The sequence below is a fragment of the Lactuca serriola genome, chromosome 2 (assembly GCF_051521515.1).
Source record: "Lactuca serriola cultivar US96UC23 chromosome 2, Lser_US96UC23_V15, whole genome shotgun sequence".
NCBI lineage: Eukaryota > Viridiplantae > Streptophyta > Magnoliopsida > Asterales > Asteraceae > Lactuca > Lactuca serriola.
The window spans coordinates 216,324,226-216,337,777 of NC_136409.1; the positions used below are offsets into that span (position 1 = coordinate 216,324,226).

At 36.2% G+C, this 13,552-nt stretch overlaps 2 protein-coding genes and 2 non-coding genes across 4 annotated transcripts; 2 read left to right on the forward strand and 2 right to left on the reverse strand.

Moving 5' to 3' along the window:
- Window positions 1–5,567: 5,567 nt before the first annotated feature.
- LOC145088505 (uncharacterized) lies at window positions 5,568–6,574 on the forward strand. The gene has a single exon (XM_079026874.1). The coding sequence runs from the start codon at window positions 5,679–5,681 to the stop codon at window positions 6,363–6,365; it is 687 nt and encodes a 228-aa protein (XP_078883000.1). The 5' UTR covers window positions 5,568–5,678; the 3' UTR covers window positions 6,366–6,574.
- Window positions 6,575–9,440: 2,866 nt separating this feature from the next.
- On the reverse strand, window positions 9,441–9,513 carry TRNAK-CUU (transfer RNA lysine (anticodon CUU)). The gene has a single exon. It is a non-coding gene; the product is annotated as a tRNA-Lys (tRNA).
- Window positions 9,514–9,582: 69 nt separating this feature from the next.
- On the reverse strand, window positions 9,583–9,655 carry TRNAK-CUU (transfer RNA lysine (anticodon CUU)). The gene has a single exon. It is a non-coding gene; the product is annotated as a tRNA-Lys (tRNA).
- Window positions 9,656–9,765: 110 nt separating this feature from the next.
- LOC145088506 (uncharacterized) lies at window positions 9,766–12,346 on the forward strand. The gene is made up of 10 exons (XM_079026875.1): window positions 9,766–9,984; window positions 10,067–10,115; window positions 10,652–10,758; window positions 10,892–10,937; window positions 11,021–11,155; window positions 11,267–11,356; window positions 11,435–11,536; window positions 11,604–11,687; window positions 11,777–11,841; window positions 11,927–12,346. Exons 1-10 carry the CDS (start codon window positions 9,866–9,868, stop codon window positions 12,123–12,125), a joined length of 996 nt encoding a protein of 331 aa, XP_078883001.1. The 5' UTR covers window positions 9,766–9,865; the 3' UTR covers window positions 12,126–12,346.
- Window positions 12,347–13,552: the final 1,206 nt, after the last annotated feature.

Here is a 13,552-nt window from a genome sequence, read left to right on the forward strand (position 1 = left end):
AGAATGATTCGAGATTGTACCTCAGATGTGATGTTCTGGACCTCAAATCTTCAAGAATCCACCCCTCTCTTGCTTCCTCTTGGTTGGATCTCCTCTTTCCTTGCTAGACAACAACTCCAAGATCAATAATGGCTCCTTCCCTCACTTGAATCACTCAATCGCTCTAGGGTTCACTCTGGGGACTGATTAGTGAAAATGACGACCATAAGGCCCTTTAAATATGCCTCAAACCTGAGAAATTAGGGTTTCATTAAACAGCGTGGACTCGCCGAGTCCGGATGCGAACCTGCGTCCAAATCCGCGATCATACTCGGCGAGTCTAGGCTCCAACTCGCCGAGTCTCCTCACAAATTACCAAAATAAATAAATGAATAATACCTGGGAATCCGGGCTGTTACATGGTAATTGTTGGATATTGTTTTGAGTTCAGTTCCTTGATGGTTGTCCAGTGGTGGAGATCGTATCAGTGATCGAAGCAGCTTGGGTTATCTGTTCAGTCGGCAGTTTCGAGGTGAGTTATCCTCACTATATCAACAGGGTCTAAGGCACCAAGGCCCGCCCTTTATCGGATTGAGATCCGGGTATTTGTTGTATTTTATTGCTTTGATATGTTGCATCCTGGTAGCTAGGATGGTATACGTTAGAGACTTGTTTGAGATCGGTATCCTGAGATGTAGGGTGATGCTATGCTAGTGACCGGTTAGGTCGGTATCCTGATTAGGATGATGATATGCTATGTGATCTGTTTGATCGGTTTGTTGACTGTGAATTGTTATATGATTGTATGTTTATGTGCACATGGTTGTTGGACTGGAGTTGGGTTGAGGAGGGTCCTGCTTTGTGCTGTAGGCCAAGATACCCAGGGCGGACCGGTTGTCTCGAAGGCCCAGCGAGCGGTCCGAATAGGCTGTAGGCCCCAAGGGGGCGGACCAGACATGCCGAGGCTCGGAGAGTGGACCAGGCTGACTGAAGGCCCGGTGCGGGCGGACCAGTCATACTGTAGACTCAGAGAGCGGACCAGGTGGATTGAAGGCCCGGTGCGGGCGGACCAATCACACTGCAGACTCGATGTATGTGGTTAGATTCGGAGAGTGGACCAGGTGGATTGAAGGCCCGGTGCGGGCGGACCAATCACACTGTAGACTCGAGGTATATGGCTAGACTCGGAGGGTGGACCAAGTGGACTGTTGGCCGGTGCGGCGGACCAGTCACACAGTATACCCGAAGTGCATGGTTGTTCTGTGATCGGATATGTTATGGCATGTTATGCGTGTATGGTATATGTGGTTGGTTTTTTGGGGATATCTCACTAAGCTTTCGGGCTTACAGTTGTGGTTTTATATTTTTCAGGTTCTTCAGGAGACCGTGGCAAGGCGAAGGCGTGATCGTACCGCTCCTCGTGTTTATGTTGTGATGAGATTCTGGGAATACTTAAAATAAATTGTATTGAAAACCTTTTTGTAATAACTTTAATGGAATCGGGTTGTTTTCGAAAATTTTAAATTAGTTGGAATTTTTCGGTCGTTACAACACAACCAACACCAGAAATTGTACACGAAACACAAGCGGAAGGCAGTCGGAAAGAGAAAGGGAAAAGGAAAGGGAAGGCATCACGAAAATTGAAAAAAGAAGCTCCACTATGGTGGACATTAGAGGAGATGTGACATCCCCATTTTCACGGCCAGAAAAGACCGATTTTGTTTATGGTTTATAAAAATCAGAGTACTTTTTTTAATAAAAATGTTGCGGAATTTGTTCCCAGAAAAACATGATAAATACGTTCTTAAAACATTTTTTTGAAGAAACGTATTTTATTCATTTTAAAACGTTTGAGATGTCATCGTCAATATAGGAACATAAGCATAAAAAAAACTTACATTTATTCACACTAGTGATCTACATCTCTTTAAATCTCTCAGTGTAATGTGATTTCATATCAACACCTGTGATATAAATAAATTGAGTGGGTCAGGTTGGGAAACCTGGTGAGTACACATGGTTTTCAACCCACAATAATATAATTATTATGTTTAAACAATCAAGCAATTAAACCCCATTACCCATCCCCATTATATTCTCTATTCTTAAGGATTTACCCTAAGAATCAACTTATTCCTCGTTCATTCGTTCCTAAGGATCATCCAAAGGAATTGGCACGAAGTCCATCGTTGCCATGGTTTACATAACTGGCACTAAGTCTGCATAGTCGCCAGGGTTTAGGCACTAAGTCTGCACAGTCGCCAGGGTTTAGGCATCAAGTCTGCATGATCACCAAGGTTTAGCCACCAAGTCTGCATGGTCACCAAGGTTTAGAGTACACCGGGTGAACACATCGTTCACAACACCTACAGGTTGCGAGCCTGCTAGTGTTCCACTGGACTGTCTAGAATAGTCCGTGGTTGTCATCCATACTCTGCTGAATGACGGGGACATCGTTTGGGAAAAAGGCTTCTCACATCGTAAACCTCTCACCCATACCTCATGGTCTATATCACCTCTCAGCTCATCGTCCAACTCATATTTCATCTATTATATCTACCCATGTTTTACCCCAACATTTTCGTAGATATAAAATACATATATAGTTTAAATCATTTAAAACATGTATAAAATCTTTCACCGAGCATAGACAGCAAGTAAACAGACAATACGCACACATAACACGTAGTAAATACTTCATATCTATGTGTAATTTGAAGGGGACCATGCACTCACCTGAAAGGTGGTGACTCAGCACTCGGACAGCGCTTCGATACTCTCAAAACAATTATCCCTTGACGAAACCTAGTATCAATACCACTAGGGTTTAGTCTATCGATAACCGCGACAAATTAATAGTCTAGCTATTATTATTATTATATAAGCGTTAAATAACACTCAATATAACTCATAATAATAGCCCAAATACTCATTATAAGTTCCTATTAACGTTACTATATTAAAACATAAGTTATACTAAAGATAGGGTAGGCATAGCTCATTTACAGCGGGTTTTCTCGAAAACCGGGCTTCGCTGGAGCAGCGTTCCCGAGCCGAAAGGCTCTTTTCTCGGGACTCCGGGAGCCTCAGGGCTTCCTTCAGGTGCTAGGGGGTTTACCCTAGGCTTTAGGGGGGGGGGGGGTTAGGGAGCTTAGAGAGAGAGTATAGAGAGAGAAAGAAGAGGGTTGAGGGGTGAGGAAATGAGGGAACCTAGCACCTCTATTTATAGTGTGAAATCCTGATGGACTCGCCAAGTCGGTTTACTGGCTCGCCGAGTCAGTGCCACGTGTCATCATCTGATGGTTTTCCTTGGGGAGAAAGTCTTGGCCCATATTCAGCCACGTCACCCCTTTTGCAGTAGCACCCTGCCGACTTCTAAACCCTGTAACTTTCGCATACGAGCTCCGTTTTCGACGTTCTTTTTTCCACGCGTAGGTAAAATCAAGATCTACAACTTTCGTTTAGACTCTGTTAGCTAATTCTCGACCGATCTCAAATTTAACAGTAGAAGGCGTTTAGACTGTTAAATGACCGCGAAGAATTCGTAACTCCTTCATACAGACTCCGTTTTCGTCTATCTTTTTACCGTTGAGTTCCTATTAATGAGATCTTCAACTCTCATTTAGGTCGCGTAAGCTAAAAACCGCTCGAACTAAAATTCGAGTTTCGGGCCGTGCACTGCTAAGCCGAATCTTAGAAAAATCATAACTTCTTCATACGAAGTCAGATTTGGGCGTTCTTTTTATGGATTTTCTCGGTTTAACATATTCTACGACTTTTTTTATATCACTAAGGCTAAATCTCGCTCTATCGTAAATTCACTTTCTACGTTTCTCGATGCCGTGTCGGTTTTGCGGTAAAACTTCAATGGGCCATAACTTCTTCGTTATAACTCGGATTTCGATGTTCTTTATATATACGGAAACCTTGAGACATATTCTACAACTTGGTTAAGACTATTTATTATAAATAATCTTTTGTTGAAAAGTCGTTTTCGACCCCTATTGCCTCTAAATTGACTAGCTTGGATCTGCGGGCGTTACAAGAGAAGTACGTGTTGGCGGTGGCGTGGTGCGGGACTTCAAAGAGTTCAACCGTAAGAAATGATATGCTAAAAGTTGGGTTTTGGGAAGTCGTGCTCGACAAATTCCATGAGCTTATGAAGAAACAGCCATATCGCAATATCGATATGCTTAGTAGCAAGTGGACTCCGATCACTCGTTGGTGCACCAAGTTTAATGGGATTTTCATGAGACTAGAGTCGCAAAAACAAAGTGGTGCAACTGATTTTGATGTTTACAAAGCTGCGCGGGAACAATATCAAGTCAAAATGGGGCATGCTTTCGAGTTTGAAAAAAATACGGGAGGTTGTCAGGCAAGATTCAAAATGGATTAAGGCGCTAACATCGTCAGAGGCACAATAAATGAGGTATCGCAATTGTAGTTTGTTTGACGTTTCTGACGCACGAACTAACATCGACCTCAACGCCGACACGAATGGCATCCCCGACGACATCGAAGTGATCTCCCCCCCTTTCGATCGATTGAGCACGATAAAGTGAAACGTGCTCAACATCACGCCGACGAAACTGATAAAAGGGAACCAGAGTTCACGGAAATGAAAGCAAAGGTCAACCAACAAAATCTGATCGTCCAACAAAAGGTTAATGTGCAACGTGAGCACTTGGAGTTTCTTCGTAAGCAAGTGAAGAAAGATCAAATAACAAATGATTTAGTAATTTTCAAGACTAGCGAAGAAAATATGGGACCAAGAAAAGTGCAAGTACTCCAGAAGATGAAGAAGAAAATCGAAAAGCAATATTTGGATTATTAGTTGATCGTTTTTTAGTTTTTAAGTAAATGTTTTTTTTTTGGTGTGTAATGTTATTTTAAGTTTTTAATGTTATGATTAATCTAAGAATTAATTAAATTGCATGTTTTTTTTAGTAATCTAACATGATTAAAAAATAAATTGAAAAGAAAAAACAATCAAAAGTAAATAAATTGAAAACAGAAAAAAAAAAAAAAAATGATTGACATGAAAATTTAAAGATGTTACAAGTACTTAATTTCTTCCGTTTAGTGTTATAACATCATTTTGACATGACATATGAGATGACACTTTTTAAATGAATAAATTAATTATTTTATTATTTTTTGTTCTTATAAATCCTCCTATCTAATTAAATAATGACATGTCTAATATTTAATGAAATTTAATCATATTTGAATATATTAATATAACACATATCATTATTTAATTAGATAGTATGATTTATAGGAAAAAAAATAAAAATATATTTAATTTGTCTTTTAAATATGATAACTAATCGCTTACACTAATGTTATTGAAATAGGAATATTCTAAGCGTGGTGAGTGAAATTGTCTTTGGGTAATAGTATATTACTTGTCTAATTGATTTATTTTTGATAATTTGTAATTAATTTGAATATATTTCTATGGAAGAGTATTGTTTTTCTTTATATTTTATAAAATGTTTAAAAAATCAATCACCGATTAAATGAAAGGATTTGTGGAAAAGTGTACTACTTTTTCACTTGAAAAATCAGAAAAAGCTTCAGATTGGTCTCTTATCACAAATCAATATCCAACCATTCACCATAAAGAACCCCATTCGACCAACCTTCCTCGCTCTCTATTTCTTTCACCCACCACCGCCCACCACATTCATTCATCCATGGATGAAAAAGAAAACAAGAAAAAGAAAAAGAAGCAAAAACACAAACACCCAAATGATCAATCCTCCTCAGATTACTCTTTCAAACCCTCGTCGGAAGTCAAAGGCCTCCGATTCGGCGGTCAATTCATCGTTAAATCCTTCACCATCCGCCGTGCGCGGCCTCTTGAACTCCTCCGCCTCCTTTCTCTGCCCCCACCGACACCCATCCACAACAAAACCCCATCTATCTTCCCGTCAACCACCGGTTTCCTCCCTACAAACTTCACCATATTAGCGCACCATGCATGGCACACCCTCACACTCGGCCTCGGCACCAAGAAATCGAAGGTGGTTCTGTTCGTATTCGAATCGGAAAAAATGAAGGTGGCGATGGACCGGGTGTGGCCGGCGGAGATTCCTTTAGGGGAAGTGAACCGGAAACTGATCAGAGGAGTGACCGGTTGCGAGATGGCCCGGTTCAAGTTCAGAAAAGGGTGCATAACGTTTTATGTGTATGCTGTTAGACGAACCGGTAACCTAGGGTTTTCATGTGCAGACGATCTGAGGGTAATTTTGGAATATGTGGTGGCTTTGAATGATTTCATGGATCATACTGCTATGCTTGCCATGCCTAACCAGAGAAACATTAGCTTTGCTAATGCTAATGCTAATGCGAATGCTCCCCCAGCTGCCATGGCCCACTAGCCTTGTCAAAATTACCATATCACCCCTTTATTTCATCTTTTAAGTTCTTATTATTTTTTTTTTAAAATGCCTTGACTGGATATATTTTCTTGTAATCTGGGGAAATTTTTTGATTAAATTTTGTGGGATTCTATACTCTTGTATCTTTACTTTAATGTAACTTAGGATCAATAAATTGAGTGCGACAACTGTACTATATATATTTTTAATTTCTGATGTATTTGGTTCGAATACCACTATTGGGCAATTTTTACGACTGAAATTAGAGTGATTTATGAATATATGTCCTTAAGAACAAACATTTTTTTTTTGTAGTTTTAAATTTACATCCTTTACTACTTTATTATAACATTAGTATCGAATTATTTTTAGTAGTGCTAGTTGAGCGTTTTGAAAGAATCGTCGGCAGAATCCCAAGGCAGGACGATAACTCTCTCGCTCTGACCTGTGTTCCCTCCCCATTCACTTCATTTATTTATTCTTTACTTAAATTATTATTTATCCCACCAACAACCATTTATTTAATACCATTTTTCTAGAATTTTAATATGAATTTAATTTTGGCATAGTGACTGTTAACTTTTCATTTTAAACAATATAACATTTTCTTTTGGATCATCAAAAACTATCATACTTTCCGGTATAAAATTTGCTTATTCTTATATTTTAATACAAATGACTTAAAAATTAATAATTTTGAATTGTATCCACAACTTTTTTTTAAAGGCAAACACACATTTTCTAAATCCGCCAGCAGTGCTCATGAGTCGGTAGCCGTGATCATCTCACGTGATCAACATCCAGGCTTGGCTTCTTATGTTCTGAACATGTCTTTCACTTTGTTTTGAGTGATGGTTTCAAAATACGACTGGGGTCTTATTACAAATTTGCTGTTAAGTTTAATGTTTGTCAAGTGGTGGGGATGCTAAGACAAAATCTATACGGTTTTTTCTTGAAATGTTTAGGTATAGTCACTTATTTCAATATGTTAATTTGTATGTATGCATATCTTTCAAGTCAGGGTTCACATGGCATGCATTTGGTTATTGTAAAGTTGGTTCGGTTGTACTGGGAGTGTCATAAATAATAAAAGTTCATAGAAATATGAAGTTGTTTTTTTTTATTATATTATACAGACTTATTTAGTAACTATATATTTGTGTTTCTATTTTTTGTTACTTACCATGTATACTTTTAGATAAAAAAAAAAAGACTTTACATACTTGATTTGACATTATACTAATATTATCATGTCCATTGAGTACAAAAATGTACGAAACACACATGTTTATTCCTAGCAAAGTACAATAAATATGGAACATGCTATAAAAATGTACACTTATTCGCTCATATGAGTATATGACCATATCGCCGAACAATTTTTATTTTAAATGTTACAAAATATCATATATTTTGGTTATAAATTCAGTTCACTTGCAACATTACCTTTTTTTTGACCTTTTTCGATGGGTTACTCCTAAGACTATCACTTTTTTTCCTTTTTAATAAACTTAACGTGTGAATTTTTTCCAAAATTTATGTCAGAAAAATAACTTAGCAAGTCGTTTCTACTAGTTAAATTGTTAACTTGTTATATCTTCTAAAAAGGTTCCAATTTTGTTATTTAGGTTCTGTTTGGTGCACCACAACTAACTTATTTTCCGAAAATACACATATAAGTTAACTTTTCAAAAAGCTACTTAGACTAGTTTTTAGATTATTTTTAAAATTTTCTTAAATATCATCCTTAACTAAACATAAAAAACATATTATTTTAAATAATTTTATGTCATTTTATATATTTCAACTAACTTATGAACTAATTTTTTCCTAAATATCATTTTTTATCAACTAACTTATAAGTTAGCAACTATTTTTTCAGTTAGTACTCTAAATATCGTTTTACTGAATAACTCAAGAATGTAACATATAGTGTAATAGCGACAAAAATAGTAAAACATTTCATGAATGATAAAAATATTAATTTCTACGCCCAACCCAAAAAATTGCATATACATATTAAAACTAAAGAAAATTCTATTATAATTGTACGAGGAAAATGGTGTAGTTATAATCAGTGTCACATAAATCTTTATGGGTTGTGTAAAGTTCATCTTTCTTAATCGATATTTTGTTCTTATGGACGGTTTTCCTAAACTTCAAGTGAGGGATAATCTACAATATGACACTTGAAGTTTTAGGCACAAAACATGAAGTAACAAACTAAACTCGTGCATGGAATGTTTCAGTACGTAGGAAAGCTAAAAATGTAGTGCATAATAGGAAAAAATATGCACACAATTCCCTTAAAATGTATACGGATGAAGAAAATAAAGATTTTTTTTTTCAAAAAGTAATAGAACATTAGGATTGCAAATATCATATCTGATGTGTTCACAAGGTGTCATACATCCTATTATGTTAAAAAATAAACCAACTTTAGAATAACTACATTAAATTTAACTTTCAAGCATTGTTTGTAAACATTATTTTTGTGCCACTTTACCATCCTCAACGTTTGCTTTAAACAATTTTTCTTATTCATGCAATACATGATAGAAGGTGTACATGTTAGACATGCTCCAAAAAGGATGGAACAAGGTAAGAAATAGATTAGTTCTCGTTCTTTCATGTCATATTCATTATTAAAGTTAACATATAACCAGGGACGGACGCAGGATTTCACAGAATCACAGTAGGTGTTGCCGGCGGCACATTTTTTTCTTTTACGTAGTCGCACAATGTTAGGAAAAACGAAAATTTTACATTGTGTCCGAAAAACAGGGGTTGCTGGTGTCATTATGGACAATAACATAGCCAAGATTTTGGTTTAAAGTAAACCAATAATTTATAAAATATGAACGAGATATGAAATTGAAGTTATATATATATATATATATATATATATATATATATATATATATATATATTCGTTCTTTGAGTTGGTAATTAAGAAAAATAATAACAACTTACATGAGAAAACCAGATTAATGCCTCAGGCAGCCCTCATGCACTTCACAGCAAGAGCCAAACAAAAATTTAAAAATTTATTTGTGGAAGTTATAGAAAAAGAAACGCCCACCGTGGGGCTCGAACCCACGACCACAAGGTTAAGAGCCTTGCGCTCTACCAACTGAGCTAGACGGGCTTTTGTTTTAATTCTTACTTTTAAGCATGAAATACAAAAACTGAAGATGTGTTATTTTTTAAAAAGATACGCCCACCGTGGGGCTCGAACCCACGACCACAAGGTTAAGAGCCTTGCGCTCTACCAACTGAGCTAGACGGGCTTTTGTTCGTCTTTTTAATTTTACACAATAAGATCAAAGAAGGAGCCACATTAAAATCGCAAGTCGGCAAGTCCAAAACAAATAATAGTATTGGTATTTTATTTTTACAATTTCGTCCACGATTCGACTGTATTTTAGGGTTTGCAGAGGTTAAATTTGGTGGGTTTAGTTTTTGCTTCGTTGTGTCGTCGTCGGAATCTGAAAGTGAACATGGGAATATTGGGATGGTCAACGATGCTTGAACTGACAGTGACTGTAGCTGTAATTTGTGGATTAGGTTTAATAGTTGCCATTGTTATTGAAACATTTCGAAGAAGATTGAACCACAAGTATTTTCTTCTGAAACCTAAATTTTACCATGATATTGATCTGAGTATGTCTTTTTTTCTGATGTTGATTTTCTTTTGACAGTCATCTCGAAGCTCACCCGATCTTCGAAGATCCAAATTCTTTGAAACAGGTACGTTCCTATCTAAATTTACGATGTCCTATCTCTAACTAATTGTCACGTATCTGTATCTTATTGGACTTAGGAAGGACAAGTTTTGTTGCTTATGATTTCTTAGGGGTTTATATCACTTGACCTTCTAGTGTATACCTACTTATACCATCTCGCTTTGAATGCTGCCCCTTAGGTCTTTTGGGGACTGGTTTTTGGTTTGGATCTTCGTGTCAAATTCATTTTAGAGGTTCTGATCAAATTGAACTAGGAGCTCCCTCATTTCTTTGCACTTTGCTTTGCTAGAATTGTTGTCAATGAAGGATGGAGTGAAATAGGGATAGAGATATATGTGTGCAAAAGCTATCATATAATGAATGTGGCAAGATCCTCAATTAAAGAAACATAATTCTTGCTCAAAACCAACATAAGAAATCCAAAAATTCTTTTGTGAACGTTTAGTTTGATTGAAAACTCATAGTTTTATATGTTTAATGTTTTTGGTAAATTGGTAGTGGACTATTGGGTAGTAACTCTATTTGAGAAATTTATTGCAGGTTGAATGTCCTTATATATATGATCCTGCAGAAAAATATATCTCATTGATCATTCCTGCATACAATGAAGAACTTAGACTGCCTGCAGCTCTTGATGAGACAATGAAGTGAGTAAAGGCATCAACTATCCATCTCCTTTTCTTCAGTTGTAAAACAAGCAATCATATAAGGATTTTACATATAAAGAACATGAATTGCAGCATTTCTTGCTTGATCAATGTATTAAATTTTCATGTGCAGCTATCTTCAAGAACGTGCAGGGAAGGACAACTCATTTTCATATGAGGTATATCTTTTAGATATTTTGTAGCCAAATAAATGCTTGCATTCAAGGTTATGAAACTTTGAAATGAATTGATTGTTGATCAGGTGATAGTAGTTGATGATGGAAGTTCAGATGGGACAAAAAGAGTAGCCTTTGACTTTGTGAGGAAGTATAAAGTAGACAATGTCAGGGTTGTTCTTCTTGGAAAGAATCAAGGCAAAGGAGAAGCTATAAGAAAAGTGAGCCTAATCCATATGATGATTCAGTTCCCATTTTATATAAATATGATATGATTTGATCCATGTCAACTGATGAAAGCTTGTTGCTTATGCGAAAGCATTGTAAAACAGGGAATGCTTCATTCACGGGGCAAATTACTTCTGATGCTAGATGCTGACGGGGCAACCAAAGTTGATGACATGGAAAAGCTTGAAAAGCAGGTTGGTGTCCTCCATAATCACATATAAGTTAAATTGAGGGTATATTTGTAAATATGAATTGATGTTTTTCTGTATTAGATCCTTGCAGTTGCTAAAATGAAACCGGATGAAGATGTTGCAGATATCCCCATTGTGGCATTCGGATCTCGTGCTCATTTGGAGAAAAAAGCTTTAGCTACAGTTAGTTCCTTGTGTTCTTTTTTCTTCGTTTAATTTTTTCTTTTCTTAATAATTTATTTTTTTATAGAGGAAATGGTACCGAAACTTTTTGATGAAAGGGTTCCATGTTGTGGTGCTTCTGGCTGCTGGCCCTGGAGTCCGTGATACACAGGTTATTATTGTTACTTTATATTTTATTTCTCTGTAATAAAAATATGAGATCTGAAGGAAAAAGAAAAAACATTTTTGAATTGTTATTAGTGTGGGTTTAAGATGTTTACTAGAGCAGCTGCAAGGAAGCTTTTCACTAACATCCGTTTAAAGAGGTATGAACTTTGTGTGCATGCTTTAAGTTACTGATTATGTTTGTATAATATATATATATTTTTTTATTTTTTATGGTGGATTTAGGTGGTGTTTTGATGTGGAGTTAGTTTATTTAAGCAAATACTTTGGGATTCCGATAATAGAGATATCAGTAACGTGGTCTGAAATCCCGGGATCGAAGGTGAGCCCATTAAGCATTGTGAACATGGTGTGGGAAATGGGTCTGATGTCTGTGGGATATAGAGCTGGTATTTGGAAAATACACAAGACTCGAGAATCTTAGTTGTAAAATCCCCAAATTGCCCTTGGTATACAACAAACTATCAAAATGTAAGTTAGGTTAACCACAAACAACAGTTTCTATCTGATTATTCTTTTTGATTTTGCGGGATTCTTTATTTGCTAGGAAAACTGTATACTGGTTATGACTTGTGAGTGACAATTATACGGATTGTTTAGCTTGTGGGTTTGAGTTTGAAGAAAGTGTGTGATCTTTTGTTTTTATATCGAATTTTTTATCATGCCAGGTGGGTTTTCTTTTAATTTTTGCATATTTATGTTGTTTATATGAATGATCCTGAGTTTCAACTTTATTAGTTTATAAAGCAAGTGCTTGTGCTGACTCTCCGGTTTCCATACCGATCAAACAACAATTCATTCATGATGACGGCTATAATACCAAACCTTCATAGCTCATACTAAAACTATTAATGATAAACAGGAAATAGATAAATAAAAACACACAGTTTTGAAGGTGGATTTCGTACATTAGGGACTTGGTACTATGATTTTAATTTATGAGAACAAAAAAGTTGCCCAAAGTTGATACAACAAGTTACTTAGTTGTACCGTGACACTATGGAAGAAGCCTGATGCGACATGATATTGTTGTGAAAGATAATATAATTCGGCTTCATGCGATGGATGTCAATGACAAACAATTCACATTGAGAGGTGACATTATGAATCATGTTGACTCTTGGCATCGGATTACTTGGAAAAAGATTATTGCTAGCAATTAGCAAAGGAGGAGTTGGCAGTTTGTTCTCGTTTAATAATGCCATCTTTTTACCCACATGAGGCATTTTGGGCGCGAGTTATAAAACATTATATAGTCATAATGATGGTTTATTTGGAAGAAATGAATTGAGGAATTTTTTTTTTTTTTTTGATCATTGGATCAATATTGTTGGAGCTGTTAATCAATTACAACAAAAAGAGTTTATTTGGAAGATTTGTGTAGGATTCAAGTGGGTAACGGGTTAAGAAATTCTTTGCTTAAACAAAAATTTCTTACAGTTTATGCCTTTGATCTATATGATCATTGTGTTGTTTCAAGTTTTTCTACTTTGGATGGGTTGGATGCATATTAGAAAAAGTGAATCGAGAGGGGGTGTCGATTGTCGAAGCAGCTCAATGGGTGATTTCTTTGAACCGTATCCCATACGTTGAATCTAAGCGATAAATGTATGAAATTGAACATTGTATTTTTCCTTATCCACGATAAACGCATTGAAAATGTTGATCATGTTTTTTGTTACTTGATAGTCAGATTGCTGCAATTTGGAGCTTTATTGGTGCTTTGTGGAAATTGATTTCCCGTTGATTGTTCGTGGGCATATATTTTTCTTTGGATGATATAAAAAAATGCTTTTATGCAGTTGTGATCACTGTGTTTTGGGTTTTGTGGAAATTTCGATACAACTTGAT